Raw genomic sequence first — 19,137 nt, forward strand, 5'->3', positions numbered from 1 at the left:
CCATTCACAGAAATTCCACTACAGATTCTTATGTTGGCTGAAGTGTTTCAAAGCAAAGCCTCCGACTACTGTCAAACCGGGAACATAGAAATTCCTGACAAGGTGGATTTGTTGGATCTCTATTGCAGATTCGTGGATATGAAATGGAATATATATATATCAATGAAAAGGGCGACGGCAACACAACAAACATAGTTACGCAAGAAGCTTACCAGTCGCAGAGGAAAGTGCTTGAGGAGAACCACACAGTATGTGCCTTGCATTCCCTGCTAGAACATGATGACCTTAAAAAACTGAGCTGTTTCCATGATATTATGAGCCAAGTCGAAGCTTTCCAGACGCGATATTACCAAGGTCTTGATAACATTGGAATTATTGTCGAAATTGTTAATTTCAGATCAGTTTTCATTCACAGAACCTTCTCAGAGTATTTTGCTGCCAAGTGGTTTGCAAAAAATATCAAGAAAGAGAAAAACTATTTAGAAAAGATATTCTTTGATCAGAAGTTCAAAGTGATAAGGACATTCTTACACTGCATTCCGACTCAAGGATTTCAATTGCACATGGCTGTCCTAAATGAAGACGAAGTCTCTGTCCGCGAATTGCTTCGTTCCCATGGATGTGATGTGAATGAGAAGGACGAAGGAGGGTGGACGCCCTTGCATCTGGCTGTGATGAATCACATTAAATTTCATGATGAATATGATGGTAACTACAACGGCATTCGTAATACTAGTACACATGAAGTCTTAGAGATGCTACTTGATCACGGCGCTGATTGTAGCATTGAAGACGAAGTCTTGTGCTGTCAACCCCTCACACTGGCCGACAGAATTGGAGCATGGTCAGTTGTAGAGACGCTACTGGAAAGAAACGCACAAAACAGTGACATTAGTTTCAATTTGAAACATATTAAGGATAAAGAGCGCCTAGAGACAAACTTGAAAATAGTAGCAGAATGTGGGTACATTAATATTGCCAAATTCCTCTTCAACTCCGGTGTAAGTGTTCAGCATCCAGTGCGAGTAAATAGATACTGGGAAAAGAAAGTAATTACTGGCAAAATGTTACATGTTTCTGCAACTGCGGGAAATAGAGAAATGCTGGAATTTTTGTTAAATCCTGCTAAGAAAGAATTAGAAGACTGTAATATGAGGACATATTTTGAGAAGGGTGATGACAATTCTCGTAAATATTCTGTAAATATGTTATTTGAGAGAAATGAATGTGTTAACATACAGGACGATATGAATAATACTCCTTTGACATATGGAGCTCAGGGTGGTCACGTGCAAATTGTAAAACTGCTACTGAAGAGAGGAGCGGATTTTAAGTTATGCAATAAGAATGCTGACAGCCCAGTATCCCTTGCAGCAGAAAATGGTCACATACAAATTGTGACGCTGTTAACAGAGAGAGGAGCGGATTTCAAGTTACGCAATAAGCATGGTGATAGCCCAATATCCCTTGCAGCTCGAAATAATCACATGCAAATTGTGACGCTGTTAATAGAGAGAGGAGCGGATTTTAAGTTGTGCAATAAGAATGGTGACAGCCCAGTATCCCTTGCAGCAGAAAATGGTCACATACAAATTGTGACGCTGTTAATAGAGAGAGGAGCGGATTTCAAGTTATGCAATAAGCATGGTGATAGCCCAATATCCCTTGCAGCTCGAAATAATCACATGCAAATTGTGACGCTGTTAATAGAGAGCGGAGCGGATTTTAAGTTGTGCAATAAGAATGGTGACAGCCCAGTATCCCTTGCAGCAGAAAATGGTCACATACAAATTGTGACGCTATTAATAGAGAGAGGAGCGGATTTCAAGTTATGCAATAGGAATGGTGATAGCCCAATATCCCTTGCAGCTCGGAAGGGCCACATACAAACTGTGACGCTGTTAATAGAGAGAGGAGCGGATTTTAATTTAAGCAATAAATATGGTCACAGTCCTATATCCATTGCAGCTCTGTATTGTCACGAGCAAATTGTGACGCTGTTAATAGACAGAGGAGCGGATTTTAATTTATGCAATAAAAGAGGCTGCAGTCCAATATTTCTTGCATCTCTGAAAGGTAACGTGCAAATCGTGACGCTGTTAATAGAGAGAGGAGCGGATTTCAGGTTATGCAATTGGAATGGCGATAGTCCTATATCCCTTGCAGCTGAAAATGGTCACATACAAATTGTAAGAATATTAATTGAGAGAGGAGCGGATTTTATGTTAAGCAATAAGAAAGGAGAAAGTCCAATATCCCTTGCAGCCCGGAATGGTCATTTGCAAATTGTGACGCTGTTGATAGGGAGAGGAGCGGATTTAATGTCATGCAATAAGAATGGTGAGAGTCCAATATCCCTTGCAGCCCGGAATGGTCACGTGCAAATTGTGACGCTGTTGACAGAGAGAGGAGCGGATTTAATGTCATGCAATAAGAATGGTGATAGTCCAATATTCCTTGCAGCTAAAAATGATCACATACAAATTATGACTCTGTTAATAGAGAGAGGAGCGGATTTTAAGTTACACAATAAGAATGGTGATAGTCCAATATCCTTTGCAGCTCGGAATGGTCACGTGCAAATTGTGACGCTGTTGATAGAGAGAGGAGCGGATTTTAAGTTACACAATAAGAATGGTGATAGTCCAATATCCTTTGCAGCTCGGAATGGTCACGTGCAAATTGTGACGCTGTTGATAGAGAGAGGAGCGGATTTTAAGTTACACAATAAGAATGGTGATAGTCCAATATCCTTTGCAGCTCGGAATGGTCACGTGCAAATTGTGACGCTGTTGATAGAGAGAGGAGCGGATTTTAAGTTACACAATGAGAATGGTGATAGTCCAATATCCTTTGCAGCTCGGAATGGTCACGTGCAAATTGTGACGCTGTTGATAGAGAGAGGAGCGGATTTTAAGTTACGCAATAAGAATGGTGATAGTCCAATATCCTTTGCAGCTCGGAATGGTCATTTGCAAATTGTGACGCTGTTGATAGAGAGAGGAGCGGATTTTAAGTTACGCAACAAGAATGGTGATAGTCCAATATCCCTTGCAGCTCGAAATGGTCACATACAAATTGTGGCGCTGTTAATAAAGAGAGGAGCGGATTTTAAGTTATGCAATAAGGATGGCGAAAGTCCAATATTCCTTGCAGTTCAAAATGGTCACATGCATATTGTGACGCTGTTAATTGAAAGAGGAGCAGATTTTGAGTTACGCAATAAGAATGGTGACAGTCCAATATCCCTTGCAGTTCAAAATGGTCACATGCATATTGTGACGCTGTTAATAGAGAGAGGAGCGGATTTTAAGTTATGCAATAAGAATGGTGATAGTCCAATGTCCCTTGCAGCTCGGAATGGTCACGTGCAAATTGTGATGTTGTTAATAAAGAGAGGAGCGGATTTTAAGTTATGCAACAAGAATGGTGATAGTCCAATACTCCTTGCAGCTCAGAATCGTCACATACAAATTGTGACGCTGTTAATAGAGAGAGGAGCGGATTTTAAGTTACGCAATAAGAAAGGAGAAAGTCTAATATTACTTGCAGCTCGGTATGGTCACGTGCAAATTGTGACACTGTTAATAGAGAGGGGAGCGGATTATATGTTATGCAACAAGAATGGTGATAGTCCAATATCCCTTGCAGCTCGGAATGGTCACATGGAAATTGTGAAGCTGTTAATAGAGAGAGGGGCGGATTATATGTTATGCAATGAGAATGGTGATAGTCCAATATTTCTTGCGGCCAAGTACGGTCACGTGGAAGTTGTGAGACTCTTAATAGAGAGGAATTTTGATGTCAATGTGAGTGACAACAACGGTAACAGTCTAACATTGATTGCACTCCAATATTTCCATGTCGGCGTTGTCAACTGGTTGATACAAAAAGGAGCGGATATTAATGCAAGAACCAACGATGGTGTTAACCTAATAATGGCTGCAGCCGAAAATGGTCTGTCGGCAGTTGTAAGTTTATTAATAGACAAGGGTGCTAATATTAACGAATGGAATAAGGATGGTCAGAGTCCAATACTGATAGCAGCTCTACACAATCATCAACATATTATGTGGCTGTTGGCTGAGAATGGTGCCGATGTTAATGTGTGTGATAAGGATGGCATTACTCCAATAATGGTGGCAGCCAAATACTGTGACGTGGACACTGTGAGAATGTTAATAGGACAAAATGCTGATGTCAATGCACGTGGCAAGCGTGGTGAATGTGCAATTCTGAATGCGACTGTAAGAAGTAGTGTGGATGTTGTGAGGCTGTTAGTAGAGCATGGCGCTGCAGTCAATGTATGTAATAAGTATGGAGAGAGCCCAATGTCTATCGCAATTAAACATCGACATGACGCAATGGTGAGGTTGTTAACAGAAGCAGGTACAATAAAAACATTTTAATAGATATTGTTTCTCTTATCACAACTATCATAGGTGTTCTTCTTCTTTTTCTTCGTGTAATCTGTCTCTTCCTTTTTTCTTCTTATTTTTCTTCTTATTCTGTTTCTATTTCTTCTTTTCCTTGTACTCCTCCTTCCTACTCTCCTCTTTCTCGTCCCCTTTCTCCTTCTCCTATTCTTTCTCCTTCTCCTTCTCCTCCTCCTTTCATTTTCTATTCTTCTTAACCAATTTCCATTTTGAGACTATACAGTGTTATCAATATGAATTATACACATATCTACAGAGACTCTAGCACAGTAAAACATGTGAGGCTGACAGCCTCTATAACATGACCACCTGTCTTCATTGACCGCATTTTTATGAACCACCAAATTTCCAGGTTTCCTTCATTGTTCTATATACACTTTTAACACTTGGATAATCACTGAATAACTGGCATCTTCTTTACTGCGCTAACTTTTTAGATAATTACCTGGCTGACTAGATTCGAAGTGTTATCCTTCTTTGTCCAAAGTCTAGTGAAGGTCCAGCACTATCTTGTGCTTTCTTGTTGTGGTGGGATGTGTTCGTGATTGTGTTGGATAGGGTGTGTGTTTTGAAATTTTGTTGAGTGTTTAGGACTAGCTGGGGGTGTGTTTTTGTATGTTTGTATATTACATATCGCTTTATGTTGAACCAAACATATTAGTACATCTGATATTACTTTCATTTTTATACAGGGACATCATTTTATTTTTACTTCGATTTTTATTGTACCTGAGTTTTTTAATGTACTTCACTCCCACCGCTTCTACTAGTAAACCTCCAACCGTTCTTCATACAGAACCAAGCGTATACAGTCAAAGTCGTCTTACGGTCATAGTAAACACAAACAATACTGAAATATGAGTATAGTACGTTCCAGAAATATGTTCGCGTTTTCCAGTGACGAAAGAGCTTTCAATATTCATTCATATTCTCGCACAGGTACTGTTGTCCGTTTGCCTATGTTGCATCCCGGTTTCCCCCACCCGCTTCTGCTCGCCCCTCTGTAAAGGCTAGTGGCTGGGCTGTTTTAGCGCTTTTCTGAAAACATTAATTTCTGTTAGGAATTGGACGTCTACGTAATATTATACAACTGTTTAAAATAACTTAAATAAAAGGGTCTCGTTAATTAATCAACTGTCACGTGATTTCCCTCCTTTCTATGACCTTGCGACAAAACTATTTGGACGGGCAGTAGATAGCATGTCTGAGTAATTTTATCATTTCGTATCGGACAGAAGTGACGATTGAACTTACAATACATAAGGTAATCTTTTATAGAGCAGGTACAGAATTATTTCAACATGAGTTACTAGTAAGGAGGACGAAACTGATAATTGGAATTAGGTGCAATAGTTTATAATGCGATAATATCCACAAAAGAACTGAAGTCTGTATCGAAATGAACGGCCACCATTTTCAAAAATGTGTTTAAATATCCATATTATGATTATTTTTCAATTTAACTTCATTCTCTATATTGTACGCTAATGTGCTGTAGACAGCATAATATAGACTGCATAATGAATACGTCCGATTGGAAAGCTCAGTTCTTGGGTAAAAACATTTACTGTTAATATAGTACTGTATTTTGATTAAACAAAAACCTAATGAAAATTATCAAACTCAAAATCGCGATATTTCCAACTTTACGTAAATGGATGAACTACTTTTCTTCCCTTCTATACCTAGTAAAGTGATTTGTTTGTCTCTTACGCCAGTATCATCGAACTCCAGTCGTGGACAAGGGTAGCAAATGGTGTTTCCGGTTCTCAACCTTAATCCAAAGGTATAGCCAGGTTAATATTAGAAATGTTAGTAAAAATAAAATCATGTCCCTGTATAACTCACAACCTTAATACATACTGATATACGTAAGCCTAGTAGCATGTAAATATTTAGAAGCAATGGGTAATATTTATTGTAAGAAATGTAAAATTTAAAATTACTTCATTACTATTTTTACTTAAGCACAGCATAATTTTTTTCTTCTGTAAAAATGTTGCATACTAAGTATAAGAAACGAATTACTACAAATGTTAGTATATTCCTATAGCCTATACACATGAAGAGTCCACTGCAAGAATGATGGATGTCATTTGGAATACATTTTGCAGGAGAAGCAATTGAAAGTTTGAAATGCTTAGCGCTCAAAGCTTAACTGTGATTTTCCGTTCATTACTGGACAATGACTATCAATGTTAATGCCATATAACTCTGTATGTATAGCTGTCAAAAGAAAAAGTGGCCGCTCTCCTGGAACAAAGTTCCCTTCGGGTATCTTCGCTATAATTCGGAGACAGGCGATGTTACATGTTGTTGGACCACGTTGCCTGATATCTACAGTTATAATTGAAGTATTCTCTCTGTGATTCGATAGCGTAATGGTAGCGTTCAGGCCTCTTATTCATGAGATCCTGCGTTCGACTACAACCTCGTGCTTTTTATGTTCTCTTTTGTTATGTTTTTGAGAGAGACAAACTATACATAATGGCTCCTTTCTCTTTTACGATTATTTTAGTAATTAACATCAGGTTCATTAATATATTATGCCATGACTTTATCATTATGATATTGTGGCTGCAAATGGAAAGAAAAAAGATTTTATTCTCAATAAAAATATCTTTCGTGGCATAAACAAAACAAATTTACTGGCGTCGGCCTTAAAACATTCAAACAATTAAGCGTTCAAAAAACAAAACAAAAAGCCACAATTCAATATTTAGTCTATCTTCCTCTTATCTCGATCATCTTGCAGTCGAGTGGGCATGGAATCGACTAGTCTTTGCAAATAGCGACTGTTCTTAGACACGATATTCTGAACATATCCACATACATAAGTGTTCTGTCCATGGGCAGGTCTTTCATTGCAAACCCAGCAATCTCCAATCTTTCCTATTTTCTGCCTTCCTCTTAGTCTCCGCATATGATCCACATATCCTAATGTCTTCTATTATTCTTTTCAACCAGAGACCCAACCAATTCCTTTTTCTCTTTCTAATCAGTTTCAGCATCATTCTTTCTTCACTCACTTTTTCAAACACAATTTTATTTCTTATTCTATCTGTCCACTTCACACGCACCGTTCTTCACCACATCCACATTTCAAATGCTTCAATTCGTTTCTCTTCATTTCGTCGTAATGTCCATGTTCCTTCCTCATACAATGCCACACTCCACACAAAGCACTTCACTAGTCTCTTCCTTAGTTCATTTTCCAGAGGTCCGCAGAATATCATTCTTCTTCTATTAAAAGCTTCCTTTGTTCATGTTTGCAGTTTTTCTTGGGAAGGATAGGCCTAAATGCGGTAACATCCCGTTGCTTTCCGCACACCACTATCTCTTTCGCATCTTATTGAATTCCAGGGGGCCCAAGCATGGAGATGAGGAGAGTGGATTTGACTAATTGGGCCCTCCGGACTTCACCGAAAGTCACGGCAAGGGTTAAATATTAATTCTATCAGAATGTTTGACCCGATCAGAGACCGGGAAATCTCAATTAGCCTTTGCTCCCGCATCTTGGACTAGCTTCTACTAATCATCAGAAAATCTTAGAGTGTGATTGGGCCAATTTTTCCGAAAATGTTTCCACACTTTTGCCCTTGTAGCTCAGCGGACGAACGTCGGAATTTAGATGTCAACGTCTCAGGCTCAATTCCTCGTTACTCCTTTTCATTTTATTGTGGTTCAAGATAGTATAATGTAATAATACAAAAAGAAAAACTAATACCAGTATTATGCAACTGGATTTTTCCAAACCTAATATTAAATTTATGTTATTTATATCGCTAAAGAACGATTACAATATAAATAACTAGAATATTATTTATACAGTATCACTAAAGAACGATAACAGAATATAAATGATAAATATCGGTTTGTTTAATTAATATAAGATATTATATAATACTTATTTAATTATCTAAATAAAATAACCTATTTTACAAAGAAAGATGGTTATTTGTGTTATAATAATTACTTACATAAAATACAGATTATTTATATTGCGAAAGAACAATAACAATATAAGTTAAATAACTTGAATATTATTTTATAATGCTAATGAAGGAAAACAGAATATAAATGATAACTTGAATATTATCTATATCGCTAAAGAACGATAACAATATAAAAAACGTGAATATTATTCATATCGGAATTTCACAGATTTATTACAGATAGGCTATATTTAAGAAATTGTAGAAGAATAGTAATTAGTAACAGTGTCCTATTTATTCTTCTTGGAGCCAAATTTGTAACTTTTAAAAGTGTGGTTACTATGTTGAAGTGTATGTGTTGTAACGGATGCTTGATTTGTTATGTATGTGAGTCAGTTATGTGATGCTTGATGTCGTCGCAATGTCGTAATTATAGTTTGATTGTATTTGTGTGACTATTGTGTATTAATTTATGATGTGTGGTATGGAAAGCTGCGTATTTGTGTTATAGAAGTGTTACGTATGTGTGTTGTTAATGTTTTTGTATGTTTCAAATTGATACCTGATATTTATTTTGCAATCGCAATGCCTAATTTACGGTTTGTTTATGTTTTGTTTACATCGCGTAAGCTAATTTAATTTTCTTTTCCATTTCTCTTTATGCTTATCTTTTTAGTGTATAAAACTATAGCCCTAACATACATATGTAAAATAGGGCTAACCCCCATTGGAGATACAATAATAATAATAATAATAATAATAATAATAATATAATTATTATTCATATCGTTATAAAACGATAACAGAATACAAATGATGACTTCAATTTTATTCATATCTCTAAAGAACGATAACAAAATATAAATAACGTGATATCCATAAAGAACGATAACTGAATATAAATGATAATTTGAATAGCATTTACATCGCTAAAGAAGGATTAAAAAGTATAATGAAAACTTGAAGAAGGCCCGAACCCACAACCTTTGAATCATTAAACAAGCACTCTACCGCTGGTCTACGAGGCGCAGATATGGAGCACTCTCATAGTTACGGAACTGCTTGTACAAGCACATGCATCGTGTAACATCGCCGCGACCCGAATGAAAATATTCGCTGTTAACGAGTGCGGCCACTTTTTTTTTGACAGCTGTACATTCTATATGTCTTAAGCTATGCATTGACAGTCTTGGTTCATTTTCGACAAGAAAGTGACATCCATCATTCTTGCAGTGGACTCTTCGTATATTATTTGACATATTTATTTTCATATTTTAATGTTTAATAAATGTTTAAATTTTATGTTGAACCAAACATAGGCCTACTAGTAACATTACAGTACTTTCATTTTTTATGTAACTCATTCCAGAATACATACTGACATATATAGGCCTAGTAAGATGTAAATATTTAGAAGAAATGTGTAATATTTATTGTAAGAAAGATAAAATTGGAAATTACTTCGTTTCAGGGGCGGATGCAGGAATTTTTTTTCGGGGAGGGATTTGAGAAGATAATAAAAATGGAGTAATGAGAAATAAGTTTATATACGGTACTCACAATTTGTTTCTGAGTAACAAACATTTACAAATTGGCCTGAGTAGCGTAGTCGGTATAGCCTTCTGTGCTCGAAGTTGCGGATTCTACCCCTACCCAGCTCGAAGGCATTTAAGTGTGCTTAAATGTAACAGGCTCATATCAGTCGATTTACTGGCATGTAAAAGAAGTCCTGAGGGAAAAAATTCCAGCACACCGGCGACGCCGATATAACCTCGGCAATTGCAAGCATTGTTAAATAAACACTAATTTTTTATTTTAACATTTACAATGACTGCAATACAAAAACAATGACAGATGACATTTACAGAAGAAGGCGACGAGGCTTCTTAGACATTTCATCCAGTACTTCGTGAGCTTTTACTTCTACATTTTTATGTATATACATTAAGGCCAGTCTATTTAATCTGTCTGCTCCCATCGTGCTCCTCAAGTAAGTCTTCAAATACCGCAAAGTTGAGAACGACCGTTCTGGTGTTGCTGTAGTTACAGGCAACGTGCAGAAAAGTTTCAGCAGCCTTGCGAGTGCAGGGAAAAATAATTTCATTGCACCAGTTCAAAGATGATATAAAAACAGTAGGTATTAGGTGAAGATTTTTCTGATCAAGGAAATTTCTTCTCCACATCTTCAATTCATTGAAGAAAGACTCTGGTGATGCATCAACATCATTGGGCCACTGATTTACTATAGCCTCAATAGCAGTTTCTAAATCTTCATCTGATGCTCGCACTTTGTTTTTAGGCAGAATAGTTTGTATAGACTTTAGGATTCCCTTATGATTTAAAAACCTGTCCTTGAGCTGACTAATGAAATAGTCTAAGAAGAGAAGGAAAATTAAAGGCCTAAAATACTCTTCATGACTCTCTGTCTTGAAGTAAGAACGCTGTGTTTGTCTTCCTGAAGTTCTTGGAATTTAACATTTTAGGAAAGAGAATTTACGTGGAAAACTCTCTAATTCCTATGTATCATTCACGAATTAAAATTAATATTATTTTTGTTTCTTGTTTCGTATTTTTCTCAAAATTTCGGGAGGGGATATATCCCCTTAATCCCCCCCCCCTTGCATCCGCCCCTGCTTCGTTTATATTTTTCTTTAAGCAGTGCATAATTTGTATCCACACTTCGTGCTACAGTTGAACTGTCCATCAATCTAAGTGATAGTCATGTTTCCTTTGTAGTTCTGTGGGTGTCCTACCTACTCACCCATGATTCCTCAGCCCCCAAGCCATACACATAGCTGTGATTTGTATGTACGTATTGAAAGGTAACATTTGTACTCAGTATAGTTACAGACATACAAGCCATGCTCCCCCCTAATTTCAGATGTTATTCAGTATTCCTCTTTGGTACTGTTAATGACCTTTAAACCTCCTCACCTCCACTTACTCGTACAAATCAGTGTGCGGTTTACAAGAAACAAGGTCTCTATTATTATTTTTTTTGCAGTCTTGTGAAATAGATTTAAACATTCCCCTTATCCATTTAGTCTTAACCTTTAGTATGTACAAATCGCAGCTCTAGTCATGAGTAAGCTAGTTTTCCTTCTTGTTACTGTTTCCATTTCTCACAGTCTGTTACTTTGACTGCAGACCTCACAGCTCTACCTTTCCTCACTGATAAGCAGGACACATCAGAGTGTGATCTACCTCAGTTTACAGTAACAACTGATTCCTCCCTGCTTGGCATGAGTTGTTTTACTTCAGTCAGAACTTCTATTTTATTTTTATTCAATCTTTTAGCATGTATTATATTATGTTTAGTCTTTATATCTCGACTGTAAATCTATCATGTGTTGAAGTATTGGGCCATTGCCTAACCAAATGTACTATTATGTAAGAGTTTATGCAATTCAATTATTGTAATTTTCTCATGTGAAAGAGATTGTCTTTTTTATTTATTTATTCCAGGGTAAGCTATTTTTATTAAACTCTCATTTAAAATTGAGAGTGATCATTTATTTACAAGTTGTAGAGTTACCTAATTTCTCACGCCTTCTATTCTGTAGGTGAATTCATGACATTCAACAACGCTTCATGAATATTTCTGTGTCGTTTTAAGTATTGATACTAACCCTTCTGTTGTACTAGTAGACTATAGGCTATTGTAAAACTCTTCTGTATATATTTCAACCAGACTGTCAGTATACTTAAGACTTTACAGTAACCTACTATTAAGATATTTTTGTTTTTTGTTTGACAAGTTGCATATTCTTGCTATGAAGCAGTGTATGAATACCATGGAATATAAATGCAATACAATACCATACAATACAATACAAGCTCAGCGGCTGATTAATTTTTTTAATGCAGAGTTCTCCAAATTAATCAGAAGAAAAGAAAACAAAAAATATCGATAGGCTCCTAACTTTTATTTGAAACATAATAATAGTAGGCCTATACTTTTGGTTGGCACTCGCGATAAAGCAAAAACTTGTGCCCGGGAGTGAAGTTTGCATCACATAATTTACGAGTAATATTACACGCTTAAGTCTACACTAAAATAATTATTTAAGTGTTCAATTTCATTAATCAAATATAAGGAGGCCTACGCAAAGGTGAAGGGAGAAATATCAAAATAACAGTACATGAAATACAATGAAAATATATCCGGTAATATACAGAAGAGTTGGTTATCTAACAAGTACAAGGGGCGATGTTCCTTTAAACAATAATAAAGTAAAATGAGAAAGTATTAAATAATAAAATTGTAAAATAAATAATAAATATATTGGAACAATCCTGTATACTGAAGTAATATAGCCTATTATATACATTAATTATATTTTAGTTCTATTTCATTTATTGAATTTTGAAAGATTCATAACATTATACATATATATATATATTTTTTTTCAAAATTTAATGTAAGAGAGAAATATAAAAAAATGAATAATATAAAACATGAAAATATATTGAAAAAAATATTAGAATATTAATCAGTGTTTAAAATCAGTTGAAGTGCTTGCTTTTTAATTAATTCATTATCGGAAAAAGCTGATTTTGAATGTTTTAATGAAGTTATTATAGGCCTGCAATCTCGGGCCGAAATTTGAGCCATGCCTAAGTCCTGCTTCAGAATTCCATTTGGGCTCAAAAAAAAAAAAAAATACATGATAAAATGTATCTTCTTGTACTGTAACCATGGTCACGATAGTTATTTTATGGTAGTATTTTAATAGGGTGTATATGTATATATAAATTCCTAGTAGCCTATATGAGGCGTAGTATATGATAATTCAATTTTTCTTAATCCTGTACATATTATTATTCTCCTCTCTAATAGGCTAATATTAGTGGCATGAGTGAAGGCTTCATTGCCTCACCCCATCCTTATTGTAGGATGGAATGAACTAAACCCATATATATTTCTCTTAATGTTATTATTGAAATAAAATGCCTTAGTGAAACAGATTTATAAATTGTTTTACGTAGTTTAAGACACAGAAAGTTTACATGATAATCCCATCGTAAATGTTGCCTAGGTATTTCACTTGGTTTGATTTCTTTGTTTTTGAGCATCTACAAATTGCTGACTGAGAGCAATTTCTGTCATGGATAACTAAACTGTATGTGCAATTATCTTTTGAAATAAAGCTAAATGATCTAAATATTGCTGTTACAATGAATTCAATATTGTTAATTTACTTACTTAAGATATGGCATTTAAGGAACCCGCAGGTTCATTGCCACCCTCACGTAAGCCCGCCATTGGTCCCTATCCTGAGCAAGATTAATCCAGTCTCTACTACCTAGTACTTCCTGAATTACTCCAAATATTGTAAATGATTTCAGCTCTGCAATAAGTTCAGTCCGTCATCGTAGGGAGGTAAGTTAACTTGCTTCACTTGGGAGGCAAGTTCTGGTTATTTCGTCAACACAGAACACACATAATAGCATTTTACCATAGCAACAGTGGAAAAAATTGAGTAATTTAAAACTAAACAAATACATTGATGAACACATGAAACACGAAATAGCACGCTGAGCGCTGACTTGGACAATGTTGAGACTGATTCTGAATTCACTGCTGCGATGTTTTGAACCAGACGAGAAGAGCATGCGGGAAAATTTTAGAACATGGATTGCACCTACCAAATTATGTCTCAAAATACTAAAAAGAGCAGATTTGCCTGCGTTTGTCGAATGCGCATCATTAGCCTATATTTATGAAAAGGCACTTTTCAGTGCCAATAATTTATTTTCTGTGCACAAGGTTGGAATTTTGAAGTAAGAGGGAAAGGGTGCAATCTATGTTCTGGAGTTTATCCGAGCATGCGTTTAGCGTGGTTGTCGCAGTGGTTCGAATTGCATTTTTGTTATTATACCGGTGGTAAAGGGATTTTGAAACTTGCCCGTGACGTCATTCGGGAGAAGTTGAGCCTCTTCCCTTCCCTTGCCCAAGCTAGCGGGCAGGCCACTGTTCATAAATAGCGTTCCTCCCCCCTCTCGCGTCCTGACTGCTCATTGGATCAGCGAGCTGTGACGTCTGTTGCACAGAAGTCTTGTTTTGTGTTCGGAAGTCTACAGATTCCTGTGAGGGTGTGCAATTACCCCTTTGATTTTCAAGGGGTTACTCCCCTTAGTTGTGTCTCAGTGCATTGCAACACCGCCTACTTGTGAATGGTCACTCTGTCTACCCCCACTCGTCTTTGTACTCTTTTCTGATTGGTTTTAGTCCAGCCTGCCCCGCTATTGGGTAGGGGTGTCACAAAACGTCGGTCACTTTGCAGGGCCCAAGTGCAAATGATTGGAAGGTGAAGCAATCGTTTAGAATAGTAGACTATAGTAAAAAACAGACACTGGCGGACCAACCGGAGCTGCACGAACTGTTTACATCCCAGCCCACTTAGGCCCAATTGTATAAAACTCCCAGACTAAAGATCAACTTTGATCGAAGATCGAAAAGTGATCCGAGTTCAGACACTTCTTCTATTGTATAAAACTTTTCTGCGATCAAATTACCTTCGTTCAAATGTAATGTAAGTTTACGTGAAAAGGATTTGGCAACATCGCATAAACAGGTGAAATAGGTGATGCGCGGACCATGTTATACAGGTTTGTTCAGTGTTGCCAATCTAGCGATTTTAACTCTTTTTCAACAACAATTTCTTTTAACTTTTATATTCCTTAAATAGGGATTTAGTGACCTTTTTAGCACCCCATAGTGACAAAATTTAATCTATCTTTGTTGATAATGAGAAATCTAGCGACTTTACAACTACTTTTTGGCGACTTTCCGTATTACACTCTGTTGGAGACACTGGTTTTTTTTTTTTTTTTTGTAATGTAAATAGTGGTGGACAATAAGAAGAAGGTTGACTGTTCTCCAAGTTGTTATCATGTTATGGTGTTTGATACTGCTAAATATAATAAAGCTTTATAAAACGACAATTTTCATTTAGTAATACAGTTAATTGAACATTTATGAATGTACCTATCATATCCATTAATAATTAATGGTTGTTATAAACATAATATAATTATTGGTTATGTTATTTTATACTGCTGAACACGATAGAGCCTTATAAAATATAAGAATGTTTGTGTATTAAGGCAAGAAATTGAAAGAAATATATATAAATGTACCTAACATATATATTAATATTAATAATAATGGTTATTCTTTTTGCACAATCTGTCACTCGTATATTTCAAACAGAAAAGAAATAACTGAACTTGGATCATCTAACTTAATCGGAGAAATTTCTTCAGTCAAAGTTGACTTTAGTTTGAGACAAATTAATCTCAGATTAGACTTTATACAACACAAAATTCCAAGTTCAGCTGAAACAAGGATCAATTTAACCTCTGATCTAAGATTAAATGGTTTATACAATCGGGCCTAAGAGAAGCGGGCGTGGAATTGGAGGAAACACCGGGTATTCATTTTAAAACTTCCTGTGTGGACTGATTTCAGATGTGCAGGGGACAAGAGGAAAAGCACGCCGATTTAATTTTGAAAGGGGAGGTTCAAAACCACTGCTGATTGAATGTTCTGTTCCACCCCTTCACCTCCAATCACCCCTACATTCGAGTTCCAAGCTGCACTTCCATCTTCGGACATCATTTTAAACTTTCTTCTCTAGAAGTCTACTAGGCTTGTGTCAGCAGTTTAACTCGGTAAAGTGATTATTAGAGTTGTATGTGTTACTAACTCTTGTTGTACAGACCATCATTTTATTTTTACTAACATTTTTAATATTAACCTGGCTATACCTTTAGAGAACCGGAAACACAGTTTGCTACCCCCTTCCAAGACTGGAGTTCGATGATACTGGCGTAAAATACAAATAAATCACTTTACTAAGTATAGAAGGGAAGAAAAGTAGTTCATCCATTTACGTAAACTAGGAAATATCGCAATTTTGAGTTCGATAATTTTCATTGGGTTTTTGTTTAATCAAAATGCAGTAGGCCTACTATATTAACAATGAGTGTTTTTACTCACAAACTGAGCTGTCCATTCGGACATATTCATTATGCAGTGTAGGCCTATATTATAGGCTACTGTCTACAGCACATAAGCGTACATAAGTTAAATTGAAAAATAATCATAATTTGGATATTTAAACACATTTTTTTAAATGGTGGCCGTTTATTTCGATACAGGCTTCAGTTCTAATGTGCATATTATCGCACTGTAGACTATTGTACGTAATTCCAATTAGACTTACCAGTTTCGTCCTTCGTACTAGTAACTCATGTTGAAATAATTGTGTACCTACTCTATAAAAGAGTACCTTACGTACTGTAAATTCAATCTTCACTTCTGCCCGACCCGCACAGATAAAATTACTCAGACGTGCTATCTACTGTCCGTGCAAGTGGTTATGCCGCAGGATCGTAGAAAGGGGGGAAATCACGTGAAAGTTGATTACTTAACGAGGCCCTTTTATTTAAGTTATTTTAAACAGTTGTATAATATTACTTAGACGTCGAATTCCTAATAGAAATTAATGTTTTCAGAAAGCTAAGACAGCCCAGCTTTTACAGAGGGGCAAGCAGAAGCAGGTGGGGGAAATCGGGATGCGACGTAGGCAAACGGACAGTACCTGTGACAAAATATGATTCAATATTCAAAGCTCTTTCGTCACTGGAAAACGCGAACATATTTCTGGAACGTACTATACTCACTAACTCAGTGCTGTTTACTACATGCGGTCTTGATTCTGTGTGGAGGACAGTTGGAACTTTATTAGTAGAAGTGGTGGGAGTGAAGTACATTCAAAAAGTCAGGTACAATAAAAATTGAAGTAAAAATAAAATGATGTCCCCGTATATGTTACATACAAGCCTCATCTCTCCCTAATTCCAGGTATGGACCATTATATTACAGATATCTTCATAAAGGAACAAATGCGACGACGCCATGTCGAGATGAATGAAGACGTTGTCATAGGTTACCAGCAGTGGCGGCTCGTGGATATTGAATTCAGGGGGGCTGGATACAAAAATAAACCACGTTACATACCTTATTTAAAGATTAGTTCCATGCGCCTTGTCTTGTAGGTTGCAAACTTTTGAATCATCTTCTTATTAAAATCCGATATGTCGTTTAACATAGTCTTTACAATGGAAAACATAGCTAATGCTGAGATGAGAGAGAGATGGAACGGAGAAAAATTCACTCCGGCGCCGGGATTTGAACCCGGGTTTTCAGCTCTCCGTGCTGATGCTTTAACCACTAAGCCACACCGGATACAATCCCGACACCGTTGAGAATCGTCTCAGATTAAGCTCCATCTCTTGGGTTCCCTCTGTTGGCCGCCCTCTGCACTACGTCATAGATGTCTATGCACGCAGGACCGAAGTCCATACATGTGTAGAGGTGCACTCAGATGAGTGACTGGTTGGCCGGGGTCCGACGGTATGGGCGCCGTCTTTAAATCACAAAGTGATTTATTACGCATATCATATTTATTTTGATGTACCGAAGTACATATGATATTTCCATGCAGATATTCTGCTTTCTCAGATGATGAGAGAGCTAATGCGTTCAGTCTCTCTTCTCTCATCGTATTTCTGAGATAGGATTTTACTCTCTTCAAACACGAAAAGCACCGTTCTGGTTCGGAAGTTGTCATTGGTATGGTGATAGCTATGCGTAGTAGTTCCACAACTTCTGAAAATGAGGCCTGGAAGTTCTCAGATAGAAGAAACTGCAAGAGCTTGACTGCGTCACTGATATTTCTGAATTCTTGTCTCTGATAGACTACAACACAAGGAGTTCCGTTTTTAGTTTGTCTTTATCGAACATTGGAAAAAGCTTCACATATACATTTAAGTCATTTTCAGGAAATGAGCTATTGTAGCATTCAAATTTTTCTTGACACAGAAGAGAAGATAATATCAGATGATCTATGAACTGGAATCGGGTGTTAGCTTGTGTGATAATGAGGTCACACACTTCCTTCGCCGCCGCAACCCTTGTCCGAAACCCTTCGACCTTACGACGCTTTTTAGGGTTTTCATTTTCACATATCTCGCTGCTCAACATTACTGTACACTGTTCCGTATTGTCTGTATGGCATTAACAAAGATTGATATGCAGAGTCGGCCTTGGTAGCGTAGTCGGTTGGGGGTTCGATCCCGGCCCTGGTCAATGGCATTTAAATGTGTTCAAATGAGACAGGCTCATGTCAGTAGATTTACTGGCATTTAAAAGAATGCTGCAGAACAAAATTCCGGCACACCGGCGACGCTGATATAACCCCTGCAGTTACGAGTGTCGTGAAATAAACCATAATTTAATTTTTTTACATGCAGATTTGAACCTTAGAAATATCTAACTGCCGATGTTGTAGTTGGTTGTATAATATATCTACATGATACATCAATAAATGAAGGGTTTAATTCTCCCTTCCGCCGACATTCTTGCCGCCATAACTCCGCAGTACATGTAGATACAACAAAGCCGATGAGTGCGTTGAATACAGCTCGTCGAACTCTATCGCCAGTATAAAGGACAACTCTCTATCCCCCTGCGTTTGGACGGGAGAGGCCGGCAAAATAAAAAAAAAATGGTCATTTTGAACTTCCGAAACAGACTTTTTTCTACACAAGGAGAACATAGGCCTACTAGTAACATTACAGTACTTTCATTTTTTATGTAACTCATTCCAGAATACATACTGACATATATAGGCCTAGTAAGATGTAAATATTTAGAAGAAATGTGTAATATTTATTGTAAGAAAGATAAAATTGGA

The 19,137-nt window shown here is 36.8% G+C and overlaps 2 protein-coding genes and 1 non-coding gene across 3 annotated transcripts in view; 2 read left to right on the forward strand and 1 right to left on the reverse strand.

The window, feature by feature from the left end:
- The window catches only part of LOC138712269 (reticulocyte-binding protein homolog 2a-like), a 288,362-nt gene that overhangs the window by 145,084 nt on the left and 124,141 nt on the right, over positions 1-19,137 (forward strand). The window lies entirely within an intron of this gene.
- Positions 144-13,536, forward strand: LOC138712254 (serine/threonine-protein phosphatase 6 regulatory ankyrin repeat subunit B-like). Its single transcript, XM_069843832.1, has one exon. It carries the CDS (start codon positions 144-146, stop codon positions 4,407-4,409), a length of 4,266 nt encoding a protein of 1,421 aa, XP_069699933.1. The 3' UTR covers positions 4,410-13,536.
- TRNAS-GGA (transfer RNA serine (anticodon GGA)) lies at positions 17,556-17,627 on the reverse strand. The gene has a single exon. It is a non-coding gene; the product is annotated as a tRNA-Ser (tRNA).

Source organism: Periplaneta americana, chromosome 2, assembly GCF_040183065.1.
Source record: "Periplaneta americana isolate PAMFEO1 chromosome 2, P.americana_PAMFEO1_priV1, whole genome shotgun sequence".
NCBI classification, from domain to species: Eukaryota; Metazoa; Arthropoda; class Insecta; order Blattodea; family Blattidae; genus Periplaneta; species Periplaneta americana.

Bases quoted from the DNA above. Each gene is read 5' to 3' on its own strand.
- LOC138712254 (XM_069843832.1), top strand. From the start codon at position 144: ATGGAATATATATATATCAATGAAAAGGGCGACGGCAACACAACAAAC.